This window comes from Rhinopithecus bieti, unplaced genomic scaffold (genome assembly GCF_001698545.2).
Source record: "Rhinopithecus bieti isolate Rb0 unplaced genomic scaffold, ASM169854v2 scaffold_39746, whole genome shotgun sequence".
NCBI lineage: Eukaryota > Metazoa > Chordata > Mammalia > Primates > Cercopithecidae > Rhinopithecus > Rhinopithecus bieti.
The window spans coordinates 34,641-51,910 of NW_016816960.1; the positions used below are offsets into that span (position 1 = coordinate 34,641).

General features: G+C 44.9%; 1 protein-coding gene and 1 pseudogene across 1 annotated transcript in view; one reads left to right on the plus strand and one right to left on the minus strand.

Annotated features, from left to right (window-relative positions):
• Positions 1-1,617: 1,617 nt before the first annotated feature.
• Positions 1,618-17,270, minus strand: part of ZNF589 (zinc finger protein 589) — a 34,354-nt gene continuing 18,701 nt past the window's right edge. The window contains 4 exon segments of the mRNA XM_017855643.1: positions 1,618-2,103; positions 2,106-3,491; positions 3,494-3,604; positions 10,597-10,723. Of these exon segments, the coding sequence (XP_017711132.1) occupies positions 1,751-2,103; positions 2,106-3,491; positions 3,494-3,604; positions 10,597-10,723 (1,977 nt within the window). The 3' untranslated portion in view covers positions 1,618-1,750.
• On the plus strand, positions 15,163-15,753 carry LOC108517655 (28S ribosomal protein S18a, mitochondrial pseudogene; annotated as a pseudogene).

Below are 17,270 nucleotides of genomic sequence, written 5' to 3' on the forward strand. Positions count from 1 at the left end.
GGGGTTGGACCGCACAATCTGAGCTGACCCAACTGGCCACTTGTACATATTTTCCTAAATATAGAAGGGGAGGGGGACATGAGGTACAGAGGTGTAGTGTGTAGTTTCAGAGGAACAATGGGTACAGGTAACCAAGGGAACAGATGTGAGTTATTGATTAGAGCTGACAGGAAGGCGCGTAGGCTGTTTATGGTAACTAGAGGCAAGGAAGAACAAGAAAGTTGAGTTTGAGAACAAGGATAAGGAAGTTAACAGGCTAAACCCTTTGAAGAGAAATTCAGAAAGACTTATTGCATCTTACAATCTCTTCCTGTGACTGCCTGGACCTGACAGTCCTCCTGCCAGACCAGACCTGTGCGGTGTCTCTACAGTGCCTACATGGATTTTAATAGAAAATGAACACTTTTTTCTCCCCCTCATATTTAAAGTAGTTGTTTGATCGTTAATTTTTCCACTTTTGTTTTTCTATGGGAGAAGTAACTTCGAGGTCTTGTGGAATGATGGTGTCCCACCCTTCCCCTGCACAGCAACCCCTGCACACACACATACGCACACTTTCTGTGGCTTTTAGTTCAGGCCATGGACACTTCCTGTGGCTTTTAGCTCAGGCCATGGGAAATGGGCATTAGGGTGGTAGGCCAGGCAGTGGGGAGATCCTACATTCCAGGTACCCCTAGCCCTTCCCCTAACCAGGCTAACCTTGGGGATTCCCTGGAGATCAACCACTTCCAGTGAGAGGGAGTGGACAAAAGCCTCTGGATCAGCCATTCCTTCTCTCTCCAAGTCTTTCTTCCTCTCCAGCATCAAAACCAAGCCTAAGTATTTTGAGGTTACACAAACATCTTTCCCCTTCTTTTCTGTGGCAGTCTCTTAGCAAATAAAGGCACTGGGGCCTGAGTGGACAGCTCTCCAAGGTACACTCATTGACATAGGGTGTCAGTTAGGGCCAGCCCCAGGCCAAGGGAGTAAGGTAAACTGTCAGAACCTGGGCCATATGGGCCCTGGGAGTGTGAGGAGAGACAAATGGCTAAAGGCCCTAGCACTATTCTTGGATGTAATTTAGCCACCCGAGCATGGCTAAAACACTGGGTACTGAGATTGGACGATTTAAGAGGGGCTGTGTTTAAAAACTCTTAAACCTGGTATTGGAAGGTCAATGATGTGGCATTGCTAGATCCCTGTCATTGAAGGCCAAGGTGGTGTGGCTATGACGTTTAAGTCCTGAGTCTAAAGAACTTTTAGAGTATGGTTAAAGAATCTTGGACTTGGGACTGGAGGGTTAGGAAGAGGACCTGGTTAAGGAGTCCCTCAGATTGTAGAGTTGGAAACTGAACTCTGAGTAAAATCTAAAGGTGGGGTAGGAGAGGACACAGCAAAGGCTAGAGATGTAGAAAAAAATAAAGCAAGAGAGTGTCATAGAAGCCAATGGAAGAACACAGTTGCAGGAGGAAGTAGTCAGATGCAAAGACCATTCCTCTAAGGGGACCGTCACTTGACAGCTCTGCCCTGAGAAGTTAGATCTCTGCCATCTTCACATCTGCAGGAATGTAAGTGGTCAGAAGGCTGTCCCTGAAGCCCTTAGAATGAGAGTGGGGTGGGTGTACAGTGGATAGATTTGACTCCCAGTATCTCTTAAGGGGCCACTTCCAGCCAACACTTTACTCTCACTCCATGAAGAAGGCTTCTCCCGAGTGTGTCCTCTGACATGTGACAAGGAATGATGTCCACGTACAGCTCTGTCCACATTACCTTACAAACACGGCTTCTCCCTGAGCATTTCTGCTGGTGTGGCTGATGGCTGACTTGCGAAAATCACATCCTCACTCCTTGCACCTCTAAAGCTTTTCCCCAAATGTGTCTTCTGGTGTATGTTGAGCTGTGACTTCCTCCTAAAGCCTCGCCCACACTCCGTGCAAGGATAAGGCTTCTCCCCCGAGTGTATCCTCTGATGTAAGCTGAGAGTGGATTTGTGGCTAAAGTTTGGCCCACACTCGATGCACGCATAAGGCTTCTCTCCTGTGTGTGTCCTCCAGTGTCTGTTGAGGAGTATCTTCCAGCCAAATCCCCGCCCACATTCCCCACACACATAAGGCTTCTCCCCGAATGTGTCTGCTCATGTGCGAGGAGAGTTGATTTATCATGAAAGCCTCGCCCACACTGGCTGCACACATAAGGTTTCTCCCCGGAGTGTGTAATCCGGTGGTAGTGGAGGGTTGACTGAGCTATAAAGCCTCGCCCACACTCTCCGCAGACATAAGGCTCTTCTCCTATGTGTGTCCTCTGGTGTCTGATGAGCTGTGATTTCGTGATAAAGCCTCGCCCACACTCCGTGCATGCATAAGGCTTCTCCCCAGAGTGTATCCTCTGATGTACACTAAGAGCGGACTTGAGGCTAAAGTTTCGCCCACACTCAAAGCACGTGTAAGGCTTCTCTCCCGTGTGTGTCCTCCAGTGTCCATTGAGGAGTATCCTCCGGCTAAATCCCCGCCCACATTCCCCACACACATAAGGCTTCTCCCCTGAGTGTGTTCTCCAATGTGATTTGAGCGTTGACTTCTGGCTAAATCCATGCCCACACTCCTCACACACATGAGGCTTCACCTCTGAACGTGTCCACTGGTGTAAGAGAGTTGATTTAGCACGAAAGCCTCGCCCACACTCTCTGCAAACAAAAGGCTTCTCATCTGAATGTATCCTCTGGTGTGTGTTGAGACATGATCTCCTTACAAAGCCTCGGCCACAGTCCCTGCACACGTAAGGCTTATCCCCTGTGTGAATTCTCTGGTGCTTAATGAGTTCTGACTTTTCACGAAAGCCTCGCCCACACACTGTGCACATAAATGACTTCTCCCTTGTGTGTGTCCTCTGATGTCTGATGAGGTATGGCTTGCAGCTAAAGCCTCACCCACACTGGCTGCACACATAAGATTTCTCCCCAGTGTGTGTACTCAGGTGGTTGCGGAGGACTGACTCAACTATAAAGCCTCGCCCACACTCTCCGCAGACATAAGGCTTTTCTCCTGTGTGTGTCCTCTGGTATATGATGAGCTGTGACTTCCTGCTAAAGCCGCGCCCACACTCCCTGCACACCTGTGACTGCCTTTTGTCTGAAGATTTTTCTGCTGTGACTGCCTTCTGTCTGAACAGGTTTGACTGGTTAAAAGCTAGTGCACACTCTCCAAACCTGACTGCTCCAAACCCTGGGGTTTCTGCCCTCTTGGAAATTCTGTCTACTTCCTCAGAGCTTGCATTCTGGGCTGGACTGAGCTGTATCTCTAATATTCTGTTGCCTCCCTGAGAGCTTATTGGTGGTCTTTGGAACAGGCTAGAGAAACCCACTAAAGTCCCCCTCTCATTTGTACTCCAAAACAAGGGTCTGACGCCTCCTTCCACTCATTGATCTGCTTCAGCCCCCCTGTGATTTTTATCAGAAGGACATTGTGGCTGTGGCTGATCCTCTGGGCAGGGGTTTCCTGGGTGGAGCTGATTTCTGCATGGAAACCTGGAATAGGATGATCGTGTAGCTCATCTTGGCTGAGGAATTGCTGACTGCCAAAGGCCAGAGGGCAAGAAGGGCATGTGTGGACTTCTGGCTTTGATTCTGCTGAAGACAGAAAGTTGCCAGTCAGAAAAGTCACAGAAAGGCCTGACTGGGCTCCTGTTTTATGGTAAGACCTGGCCCATTAATCATTCTAAAGGAGTAAAGTCTTTCTCCCCAAGATGTGCTATGCAGGACCTGTATTTCCATTCAACTTCTTCAAACTTTTGATTTGGAAATCATTTCAAACAGACAGAAAAGCTGTAAGAATATGAATAATACAAAGGGCGGGTACAGTGGATCATGCCTGTTAATCCCAACACTTTGGGAGGCCAAGGGGGGCGGACTGCCTGAGCTCAGGACTTCAAGACTAGCCTGGGCAACACGGTGAATGCCGTCACAAAAAAAGTTCCTGATGTATCCCATGATTAGATTCAGATTATACATTGCACTCCATTTTTACCTATTACATATTTTACTTTAATTCAAAAAAAAACCCACAGCTGAATCTATTCTATATATTATCCCAACAGAGAATCTTCCAAGTAGGCATCTGAGACATCCTCAGCTCTGTAAATATCTACAATTATACTAAAATTATCTTCTACCATAATCACATAATGCCACAAGCATTTGTTTCCACTGAGAGAGAACAGTCTTTGTGACCTATATGAGAATGCTCTTTGTGACTTTTCCTTTGAGAAGAAAGGATGGATTGAGGTAGGAGTCACTTAGTCTCGATGTCCGCCAATGTAGAATGCAGTACAGAATAGTAGTTGAAGAATGTGCATAGGAAGGCTTCATCTGAGTTTCCCCACTTATCAGTAGATATTTATTAGAGGAAGATTACATGCCAGGTTCTACAGAAGTAAGGATTCATCAGTGGAGAAGACAGGCACAACTGACTTAAAGGAGGCTGGCTCTTGGTCCTCCAATCCAAGATCTGCTCTTCCCTGTTTTCCACAAGTCAGCAAATACAGCAATGTTACCATTTAGCTGCACTTTCCTAAGAAATATCAAAATTAAATTGCAACTGTTTCTAACCAGCTGAAGATAACAACCATCAACGTTTTGTAATCCAGGAGGCCAGACCCTTTATCAGCCTAACTGAAGACCCTTGCCTAACTAATAAATAGGATAATTTTTTTTTTTGCGACGGAGTCTCACTCTGTTGCCAGGCTGGAGTGCAGTGGCACGATCTCGGCTCACTGCAACCTCTGCATCCCGGGTTCAAGTGATTCTCCCGCCTCAGCCTCCCAACTAGCTGGGACTACAGGTGCCCATCACTCCACCCAGCTAATTTCTGTATTTTTAGTAGAGATGGGGTTTCACCATGTTGGGCAGGATGGTCTCAATCCCTTGACCTCGTGATCCACCCACCTCACAGCCTCCCAAAGTGCTGGGATTACAGGCGTGAGTCACCACGCCTGGCCCTTTTTTTTTTTTTTTGGAGACAGTTTCACTCTTGTCGCCCAGCCTGGAGTGCGATGGTGGGGTCTCCGCTCACTGCAACCTCCACCTCCTGGGTTCGAGCAATTCTCCTGCCTCAGCCTCCTGAGTGGTTGGGATTACAGGCGCATGCCACCATAACCGGCTAGTTTTTGTATTTTTAGTAGAGAGGCGGTTTCACCATGTTGGCCAGACTGGTTTCGAACTCCTGATCTCAGCTGATCCCACCCTCCTCGGCCTCCCAAAGTGCTGGGATTACAAGCGTGAGCCACTGCGCTGGCCAGGAGAATTGTTTTAACCAAACATGTATAGACCCATGGATTCATTCCATCCTATGCAGAGTCCTGGTCTTTCATATTTAATTAGCACAAATGCCATAAAACTGCCTTCCTACTATTTAGTAGTCCTCTCTGTGAACTATTCAGTAAGGTTTCTTTACTATTCATTCCCTTGCCTGACAATTAAATAAACTCAAAATTTTTATTTATTTATTCACTTGTATAAAGTTCCGATGGTCTTTATTACCCGAATTTGGATTGTAAGCTCTATTACTATTATTATTATCCTTAATAATAACAGACCCCATAATAAATATCACTTACTATGGGCCCAGCATTGTGCTTTGTGCTATGTAGGGCTTTACATAAAGACCAAATTTAATCCTTGTATTATCATTTCATAGATCGGGAAATTGAAGTTTAGAAGGATTAGTAACTTTGTGTCCACAGTCATAAAGTAAGAAAAGACAAGACAGGGTTCAGGATGCCAAAATATGTGTTCCTAAATACTTTCAATACACCGCGAATAACTCTGAGCTGTTTAAAGGCCTATGTTCTATAAATAATGAGATCCTTGCTACTTTGACTAGGCCTTTGAAGAAAAGAAGCCAGTGAGAATTAAGCCCCCTGACACAGATGCAATACCTCTTGGGAAAGCCAACCAACTTTGCCCTTTGAACTACATCTAGGGGCCAGGAGTATTCCAGGCTTTGACTACTCTAGGCTTGCAAAGCTGCCATCCAGACATCCTGATGATCAGATTCCCAGACACCCAGCCCAACTGCTCCAACTCTCAGGACAGGAAGAGGGATGAGGATTACCTAAGCTACACTGTTCCAGAGGAGTCACTGAAACCAGGACCCCTATCCCTCCAGAAGAAATGAAGCCCTGGAGCCACAGAGTGCTGCCCTAGAATCAGGAATCGAAGAATGTGGTGGTGGGAGCGGGTGACTAAAGCCAAATGGGGCAGGGCGCCGTGGCTCACGCCTGTAATCCTAACACTTGGGGAGGCCGAGGTGGGTGCATCACTTGAAGTCAGGAGTTCAAGACCAGCCTGGCAAACATGGTGAAATATCATCTCTATTAAAGATACAAAAATTAGCCGGACATGGCGGCAGGCGCCTGTAATCCCAGCTACTTGGGAGGTTGAGGCAGGAGAATCACTTGAACTCAGGAGGCGGAGGTCGCTGTGAGCCAGGATTGCACCATCGTACTCCAGCCTGGGTGACAGAACAAGACTCTGTCTCAAAAAAATTTAAAATAAATAAGTAAATAAAAAAGCCAACTGGACCCCCATCCATCCAAAAGAAATTAAGCCCTGGAGCCACAGAGTTCTGTCCTAGAAGAAGGAACAGAAGAATGGAATGGGAATGGGTGACTAAAGCCAATTCTTCCTCTTATTTTATTTTAATTTTTTGAGACAGAGTCTCTGTTGCCCAGGCTGCAGTGCAATGGTGTGATCCTGGCTCACTGCAACCTCCGCTTCCCAGGTTCAAGCAATTCTCTTGCCTCAGCCTCCCAAGTAGCTGGGACTACAAGGGTGTGCCACCGTGCCCAGCTAACTTTTGTATTTTTAATAATGACAGCGTTTCACCATGTTGCCCAGGCTGGTCTCGAACTCCTGAGCTCAGGCAATCCACACACCTCAGCCTCCCAAAGAGCAAGGATTACAGGTATGAGTCACCGCACCTGGCCTTTTTATTTTTATTTATTTATTTATTTATTTATTTATTTATTTATTTTGAGATGGAGTCTCGCTCTGTCACCTAGGCTGGAGTGCAGTGGCGCGATCTCGACTCACTGCAACCTCTGCCTCCCGGGTTCAAGCGATTCTCCTGCCTCAGCCTCCTGAACAGCTGGGATTACAGGCACACGCCACCTCACCCGGCTAATTTTTGTAGTTTTAGTAGAGACAGGGTTTCACCATTTTGGTCATGCTGGTCTCGAACTCCCGACCTCATGATCCGCCCACCTAGGCCTCCCAATGTGCTGGGATTACAAGCGTGAGCCACTGCACCTGGCCTCTTCCTTCTTTTTTCTACATTTCTAATAAACAAGACCCTTCAACTTAAAAAAAAGGAAGTCCATAATGTTCAGAGTAAAAGCCAAGCTGCTTAGAGGGCCCACTGGGTTCCACCTACTGCTTATCTGACTCAGCCTATTCTCCAGCCTTCATTTGCTCCATCTGAGCCACACTATCCTCCCGTCCAGATGACTTACACTGGCTGGTTTCTATGTCTACAGCACCCTTCTCCCATACATATCACTGCTATATTCTAAGAATGCAGAACTAGACCCAGCGTTTAATAGTCAATACATACTTTTGAGTAAATGAGTGACAGGAGCCAAGTTAATTAAAAAAGGACTAGAGGGTTAGGCAGAAGATGTTCTCAATACTGTCAGAACAAAAGCCTCCTTTTTATAACTTATGTTTCATAACATCTCACTTACTGTCCTGAAATAAAATTCATATTTAATTAAATGCACTCATATGCAGAATGTTTTGTGTTTTTTTTCTCTCCAAGATGGAGTCTTGCTCTGTCGCCCAGGCTGGAGTGCAGTGGTGGAATCTCGGCTCACTGCAACCTCCGCCTCCCGGGTTCAAGTGATTCTCCTGCCTCAGCCTCCTGCATAGCTGGGATTACAGGTGCACATCACCATGCCTGGCTGATTTTTTTTTTTTTTTCTTCTATTTTTAGTAGAGGTGGGGTTACACCATGTTGGCCAGACTGGTCTCAAACTCCTGACCTCGTGATCCGCCGGCCTCAGCCTCCCAAAGTGCTGGGATTACAGGCATGAGCCACCATGCCTGGCCGCAGAATGTTTTAATAATGTAATGCCCTATCCAAAACATAAAAAAGAAAGGAACTGGGCGTGGCGACTCACGCCTGTAATCCCAACACTTTGGGAAGCTGAGGCAGGCAGATCATCTGAGGTCAGTAGTTTGAGACCAGCCTGACCAACATGGTGAAATCCTGTCTCCACTAAAAATACAAAAATTAGCTGGGCATGGCGGCACATGCCTGTAATCCCAGCTACTCAGGAGGCTGAGGCAGGACAATCGCATGAACTGGAGAGGCAGAAGTTGCCATGAGCCGAGATTGCACCACTGCACTCCAGCCTGGGGGACAAGAGCAAAGTTCAGTCTCAAAAAAAAAAAAAAAAAGAAAGAAAGTAATTTACAACAAAAATATTCATTTCAATATGTAATCTCTTGACAGGGCTACATTATGAGACATACCAGAGCAATCAGGTGCTTACAGGACAAGACAAGTGCTTACACTGTGGACAAGACAGCTACAAATGCAGACACACATGGATGTGCCTTACTGATGACTGTGTGTGTTCTAGTGGTGACAGACCTAAGTGTGCTATGCAAGCGGTTACTCAAACACCACAACCAGCACTGCCATGAGTGATGTGATTTTTTTTCATATTGGTGAACACCTCTTGGTAAAGCTCAAAAACTATTTTCTCTTGATTTACAATCTACCATGCAAAAATTACTTTATGATACTATCTAACATAGATTTATATTCTAGATTCAGAACATTACAAACAGATCCGTGGGCTACAGGGGAAAAAAAAAGGAGAGAGAGAAGGAGTTGATATAAATTAAGAGAATTTTTTAGAAGATGGAATGTGTGGATCTCATCTGAATCCCGATTCAAATTTGCAAAAAAACTTGAGATGATCTAGGTGTTGGATGATACTGAAGCATTCCTGGTAACTTTGTGAGTTCTGATCATGACACTGTGGTTATATAAGAAAATATTGGGCCGGGCACAGTGGCTCATGCCTGTAATCCCAGCACTTTGGGAGGCTGAGGCAGGTGGATCATCTGAGGTCAGGAGTTCGAGACTAGCCTGGCTAACATGGTGAAACCCCATTTCTACTAAAAATACAAAAAATTAGCGGGGTGTGGTGGTGCGTGCCTGTAATCCCAGCTACTCGGGAGGCTGAGGCAGGAGAACTGCTTGAACCCGGAAGGTGGAGGTTGCAGTGAGCCAAGATCGCATCACTGCACTCCAGCCTGGGCAACAAGAGTGAAACTCCATCTCAAAAAAAATAAATAAATAAAATAAAATGTCCTTATTTATTGGAGTTGCACCGTGATATAACAGGAGTGGTATGTCATGATATTTGAGATTTGCTTTAAATAATTCAGCAATAAGAGAAAAAGTGATGTAGAGAGAAAGGGAAAGATGGATCAAGAACAAAAACAGTTTAACACGTGAAATGGATCCAATGAGATCCAAAGTTTCAGGGTCAAGATTAATTTGAATCAGATTATTTTAAGACAATGTTAACATATTCTTCAGAATCAACAAAATGTATGAGCATAAAGATAGAGAGTAACAAGACCAGATGAAATGAGACCAGATCAGATTGGCAAATTGAAAGCTAACTTAAATGAATGAATCTGCACTGAAATAGAAATAAGCAAAACTAGGATTGAAATGAGACCAATTCAAATGAGATTAAAGCAGTGCAAAATAGGTCTAAGCAGATGCAAGGAGAATAAATCACAACTATTTAATTCATAGCTATGCCAGATGAAGACAAACCTTGAGAAAGCTGCTGAGAGAAATGTGAGGAACTTTGAAAATCTGACTCTCATCAATAACTCAGGAATATCCAGAATGATTTTGTTATTTGCTAACCTAGTAATCAGTTTTAGTTTTTAAATAAGTGAATAAAAACATGATGTATGATATCCAGTAATCTATAAAACATCAAACTGACAGACTTATACCTTAAACCTTAAACATTTCCAACTTCTAGGTCATAGAAGGCATCTCTTACTATTCTCCTCGTTCTCTGTACTCCAAACACCTTGGCCTCTTTGCTTTTCCTCCAAAGGACTAGATATGCTCCTGCCTCCAAAGCCCTGGCACTGCTTTCCTCTTGTCTGGAGCAGTTTCCCACCTGACCCACATACCCAACCTCCTTACCTCCTTCAAGCCTTTGCTCAAATGTACTTCCTCATAGAGGCCTACCCTGATGACGCAATTTAAAAGTTCAGCCAGTTGCCTCCACACCCAGGCACTTCAGATCTCCCTTAATCTGCTCTACTTATATTTATATATATCTTATACATTTTTTAACTATATAGCACTTATTATCCTTTGACATATATAATTTACCTATATATGCTGCTTATTGTACATTGTCAGTCTACCTATACTAGAATGTAAGCTCCATGAGAGAAGAAATGCTTTATTATTCTATTCACTGATATGTTCTAAGAGATTAAAACATTGGCTGGCACACTGAATATGGTCAGTAAATACTTGAATGGAAAAATGAAGGAAGAGAACATGTCCTCACCCAACGAGACCAGATTCCTGAGATTTTCCAGCATCACTTCTTCGAATAGGTTCCTCTGCTCAAGGTTCAGTCTCTTCCACTCCGCCTCAGTGAAAAGCACAGCCACATCCTCGAAAGTCACTGGTCCCTAAATCAACCAATAAATTCATATTCATCAAGTCACAATTAAGATTCACAGGGAGAATGGAACTGGTGGTCTTGGAGAATCTAGCTACATAAGAAATGGATCTAGGCCAGGCGCAGTGGCTCACACCTGCAATCCCAGCACTTTGGGAGGCCGAGGTGGGAGGTTATCTTGAGGTCAGGACTTCGAGACCACCCTGGCTAATATGTTAAAACACTGTCTCCAGTAAAAATACAAAAATTAGCTGGGCGTGGTGGCACACGCCTGTAGTCCCAGTTACTTGGGAGGCTGAGGCAGGAGAATCACTTGAACCCTAGAGGCAGATTTGCAGTAAACCAAGATCACTCCACTGCACTCCAGCGTGGGTGACAGAGTGAGACTCTGCCTCAAAAAAAAAAAAAAAAAAAGAGAGAGAGAATTGGATTTGCTACTTGGGAGGCTGAGGTGGGAGGATTGCTTGAGCCCAGGAGTTCAAGACTAGCCTGGGCAACACAGTGAGACCCTGTCTCTATGAAAAACAAACAAAAATTAGCCAGGTATGGGGGTGTACACCTGTAGTTCTAGCTATTCAGGAGGCTGAGGTAGGAGGATTGCCTGATCCTAGCAGGGCGGGGCTACAGTGAGCTGAGATTGCACCATTGCACTCTGGCCTGGGTGACCACAGCGAGACCCTGTCTCAAAAAAACCTACACCATATGCTTTTTCATCTTCAAGTCTCTTCTCTTCAAAATGAGTATTCAGTGGTGTTTTCTCTTTAGTTATACTTGAAAGGTGGCATTGCCCTCAGATACCAAGGGAGCCACCAATCAACTTACTTCTACTGAATTCAAGCATTATTTGCTCAGTGACCAACTGCTTCAGCCTGTGGGTATTTCATGACACTCCTAACTTGCCCTAGTTTTTTTTTTTTTTCTTTTTTTTTTTGAGACAAGTCTTACTCTGTCGTCCAGGCTGGAGTGCAGTGGCGTGATCTTGGCTCACTGCAGCCCCTGCCTCCCGGGTTCAAGTGATTCTCCTGCCTCAGCCTCCCAAGTAGCTGGGACTACAGGTGCATATCACCACGCCTGGCTATTATTTTTGTTTTTTTGTTTGTTTGTTTGTTTTTTAGTAGAGATGGGGTTTCACCCTTTGGCCAGGCTAGTCTCCAATTCCTGACCTCAAGTGATCTGCCTGCCTTGGACTTGCTTTAGATTTTTAACTTCACTCTGCAGACTTCGGGGAACATTTGCACATTATTCCCAGCTGCTTCTGATCGTCCTGAGTACCTCTTCTCTGACTCAGCTTCTTCCTCCTATTCTCAGGTATACATCAATCTTCTTGTCCACCTTCCAGTGGTCCTTGGCACTTTAGGGGTTGGGAATGTATATTCCAGGTTCTAAAGCTAAACTAATTAAGCTTCTATGAAATCAAAGATGACAGTAGGGGCTGGAGGAAGCACACTGCAAGGCTACCAAGCCAGAGCTTCTTAGCATCCTCCCCTAAGAGCTGGACTATAAAAGAGATTTAATAAAACCCAGCACAGATGTGCAGAAGCAGTAGAGAATAATAATGACGCTGAGCTAAGAGTAGGAAACTAGGTGTAGATACTGAAATCCTTGAGTGTGTGAGAAGTTTTGGGAGGGATGTCACATCTACAGCCAGCAGCCCAGGCAGTCAGGCTGCATGACACAGTGTAGGAGGGAAGACAGAAAGTCTAGACAGCAGGCCAGGACCCAGGATTAGGCAGCCAAGGCCTGAGCGGGCAGTGGTGTGGGCTGCTGTCCCTTACATGCTTTCCATGACCTGCTGCTTCAGGCACATCCTGGTTCTCGTATTCTCAGTGATCTTTCCACTTTTCTTTTTATACCCCGGGTCTAATAATTTCTCTTGTTCAAGCCTTTTGTCTCTCATGTTCCAACATCCTCTCCATTTCTCTCTTGACTCCTCTTCCCTCTCTAGTTCTTCCACTGAAGCATAAAACAGGCTCAGCTACAATGGAAGCTAGGCTTTTTGCACAGTGGATGTAGTAGGAGCCCAATCTATGGACCCCGACCACACAAGTCCAAATCCCAACTTTGCCACTTATACAATACATGACCTTTGGAAACCTACATAACCTCTCTGTGTCTTAGTTTCCACATCTATAAAATGGGCTTGATAATGACACCTACTATCTTAATAAAGATAAAGCACTGACATCAATGCCTGACATGCAGTAAACACTTGCTATTACTATTTGCTATAATTAAGCAATAGAATGTTTTATATTTAAATGAAAACTGGTTTTTAAAATAAGTAAATAATTTTGGTTCTCAAAAGTAATCAAACATTCTGTCCAGTACAAGGCAAGAAGAGGAAGTAAAAAGCATAGACTGGTAAGGAAGAAATCAAATTACCCCTATTTGCCAAGGACATGGTTTGCTATGTAGGAAATGCAAAGGAATCTATAAAAATGATCATATAACTAGTAAGTGAGTCCAGGAGGATTGAAAGATACAAGATGAGGCCGGGCGCGGTGGCTCAAGCCTGTAATCCCAGCACTTTGGGAGGCCGAGACGGGCAGATCACGAGGTCAGGAGATCAAGACCATCCTGGCTAACATGGTGAAACCCCGTCTCTACTAAAATACAAAAAACTAGCCGGGCGACCTGGCGGGCGCCTGTAGTCCCAGCTACTCGGGAGGCTGAGGCAGGAGAATGGCGTGAACCCGGGAGGCGGAGCTTGCAGTGAGCTGAGATCCGGCCACTGCACTCCAGCCTGGGCGACAGAGCGAGACTCCGTCTCAAAAAAGAAAAAAAAGAAAGAAAGATACAAGATGAACACATAAACATCCATCGTATTCCTATAGATTAGCAACAACCATGTGAAACTGAAATTAAAAACATAATACCATTTATAAGTACTCACCCCAAAAAGAGGTGCCTAACATAAATCCAACAAAACAAGTATAACATCTGTACACTGAAAACTACAAAATGCCAGTGGAAAAAAAAAAATCAAAGAAGATCTAGATAAATGGGGAGACAAAGCATGTTCATGAGTTGGAAGGCTCAACATAGTAAAGATGTCAATCTTCCCCAAAATGATCTATAGATTTAACACAATTCCTATCAAAATCCCAACCAGATTTTTTTAGTAGATTTATAGACAACTTATCCTATAATCCATATAAGGCAAAGAAACTAGAAGAACAAAGTAAGAGGGATCACTCTACCTCATATTAAACTTACTACTATTTGGTCACTGCAATACTTGAGACAGGGCATTGATGGAAGAATAGACACACAGATCAATAGAAGAGAACCGAGAACCAAGAACCCAGAAAGAGATCAACACAAATACCCCAAATTGGATTTTTGTTAAAAGTAATTCAATGAAGAATAGACTTTGCAACAAACGGCGCTGGACCAACTGGACATTCACAGACAAAAAAATTAACCTGAACCTAAAACCTCACACTTTATACAAAAAAAAAAAAATATATCAAAATGAATCACAAATTTAAATATAAAAATGTTAGAAAAAAATACAGGAGAAGGTCTGTATTGGGACCTAGTGCTTGGTAAAGAGTTCTTAGACATGACACCAAAATCACAATCCATAAAAGAAAAAAACAATAAAACAGACTTCACCAAAATTAAAACTTTTTTTGATGGCTCACATCTGTAATCCTAGCACTTCACTTTGGGAGGCTGAGGCAGGCGGATCTCCTGAGGTCAGGAGTTTGAGACCAGCCCGGCCAACATGGTGAAACCCCATCTCTACTAAAAATGCAAAAATTAGCTGGGTGTGGTGGTGCATACCTGTAATTCCAGCTACTCAGGAGGCTGAGGCAGAAGAATAGCTTGAACCCAGGAGGCAGGGGTTGCAGTGAGCCGAGATCACGCCACTGCACTCCAGCCTAGGCGACAGAGCGAGACTCCGTCGCAGTGTCTCGCTCTGTCTCGCAGTCTGGAGTGCAGTGGCATGATCTTGGCTCACTGCAAGCTCTGACTTCCAGGTTCACGCCATTCTCCTGCCTCAGCCTCCCGAGTAGCTGGAAGTACAGGCGCCCGCCACCGCGCCCAGCTAATTTTTTGTATTTTCAGTAGAGACGGGGTTTCACTGTGGTCTTGATCTCCTGACCTCGTGATCCACTCACCTCGGCCTCCCAAAAAAAAAACCTTTTTACTGTAGAAGACCCCCATCTCTTCTGGAACATAGAAGCAGACGGAACATTTCCTAACCCATCCTATGAATCCAGCATTACCCTAAAAGCAAATCTAGATAAAGACATTAGAAATTAAAACTATAGATCAATATATCTCACACAGATACAATACCCCCCTCCCAAAATATAAGAAAATCAAATCTAGAAAAGTATAAGAAGAATTACACACCACACTTGGGTTTATTATAGTTCTGCAAAGCTGGTTCAACATTTGAAAATAAATCCTTGTAGAGGTCAGGGTTGGTTTTTCAAGATGGCTGCCTTCCAGGCTCTGGGGTCCGGCTGTGGGCAACTTCCCCATGGGCTCCTAGCAGGCCCAGCAGCGACCAGCTGGTCTCAGCTTCCAGCTCGCGGGTTCAGGGTAGTGGTGGGCATCCAAGAAGGAAAGACAACTATAATTGAAGGCTGTATCACAGCGACTCCCAAGGAGAGTCCAAATCCTCCTAACCCTTCTGGTCAGTGCCCCATTTGCCATTGGAACCTGAACCACAAGTAAAACTATGGCAATGTTTTGCTGCTTAGCCAGTTCATCTAGCCTCATGGAGGCACGCTGCCCTGAAAGATCACAGGCCTACGCCGGGAAGAGCACTGCAAGATGGAGGAGTGTGTGAAGATGGCCTACCAAGCAGGTCTGTTACCAAATCATAGGCCTCAGCTTCCTGAAGGAGTTGTTCCAAAGAGCAAACCCCAACTCAACCAGTATCTGACGCGCTGGGCTCCCCACTCCCTCATGCCCATCTACATAAAAGGCCTCCCCTGGAAGAGGGTGCTCATGGCCTTGGGGTCACCCCTCCTGAGGGACAATGTCTGCTACTCAAGAACACCTTGGAAGCTGTATCACTGACAGACAGCAGAGCTTCTAGAGTTCCTCCTGCACTATGGAGTAGGAGTCCCACTCACAAGCCCTCGGCCACAGCTATACTCCTGCCCCACCCCCCAACAATGGCCTGGCCCCTCTGACATGTATGGACAGGTGACAGTGGGACGAACTTCAGTACCCTTGGCCTCCCCAGTAGCAATGCTGGGAGCTAGAGGCAGGCAGGGCAGTTGGGTCCCTTGGCAGCTGCTGTGGGGCTTGGGCCATACTCAGCATACTCAGTGCTGGGAACAGAAGATTTTGCCCAGTGGAATGTCATAAACTAGGCTCGTGGGCTTAAAAAAAAGAAAAGAAAATCAATCATTGTAATCCACCATGTTAATAGGCTAAAGAAACAAAATCAGATGATCATATCATTTGATGCAGAAAATACACTTGACAAAACCCAACATCTAGTGACTACAAAAATTCTCAGTTGCCAGGCGTGGCGGCTCATGCCTGTAATCCCAACAGTTTGGGAGTTTAAGGCAGGATTGCTTGAGCCCAGGAATTTTAGACCAGCCTGGGCAACATGGCAAGACTCCGTCTCTGGCCAGCCATGGTGACTCTCGCCTGTAATCCCAGCACTTTGGGGAGCTAAGGCAGGCAGATCACCTGAGGTTACAAGTTCAAGACCAGCCTGGCCAACATGGCAAAACCCTGTCTCTACTAAAAATAAATAAACTAGCCAGGCATGGTGGTAGGCACCTGTAATACCAGCTACTCGGGAGGCTGAGGCAGGAGAATCACCTGAACCCGGGAAGCAGAGGTTGCAGTGAGCCAAGATTGTGCCACCGCACTCCAGCCTGGAGACAGAACAAGACTTTGTCTCAACAACAACAACAAAAAGTAAAAACTCTCGGCTAGGCATGGTGGCTCAGTACTTTGGGAGGCTAAGGTAGGCAGATCACTTGAGGTCAGGAGCCTGAGACCAGCCTGGCCAACATGGTGAAACCCCGTCTCCACTAAAAATACAAAAATTAGCTGGGCATGGTGGTGCACACCTGTAATCCCAGCTACTTGGGAGGCTGAGGCACAAGAATTGTTTGAACCCAAGAGTCGGAAGCTGCAGTGCACCGAGATGGCGCTTCTGCACTCCAGTCTGGCAGATAGAATGAGACTGTCTCAAAAAAATAAAAAACAAAAATAAAAAGTAATAGCTCTCAGTAAACTAGAAATATAGCAGAACTTCCTCAATTGATAACAACTACAAAAAACCTACAACAAACATCCTGCTTTATAGCAAGAGACTCGATGGTTTTCCTAGATAACTGAAAACAAGGCAAGGATGTCTTCTCTCACCACTCCTGTTCAACATCGTACTGAAAGTCCTAGTTACTGCAATGAGACAAGAAAAAGAACATGTACACATATTTGAAAAGAAGTAAAGTTGTCTTTGTTCACAGATGACATGACTGTCTACATAGGAAATCCCAGAGAATCTACAAAAATAAATAAATAAATAAATAAATAAATAAATAAATAAATAAATAAATAAATAAATA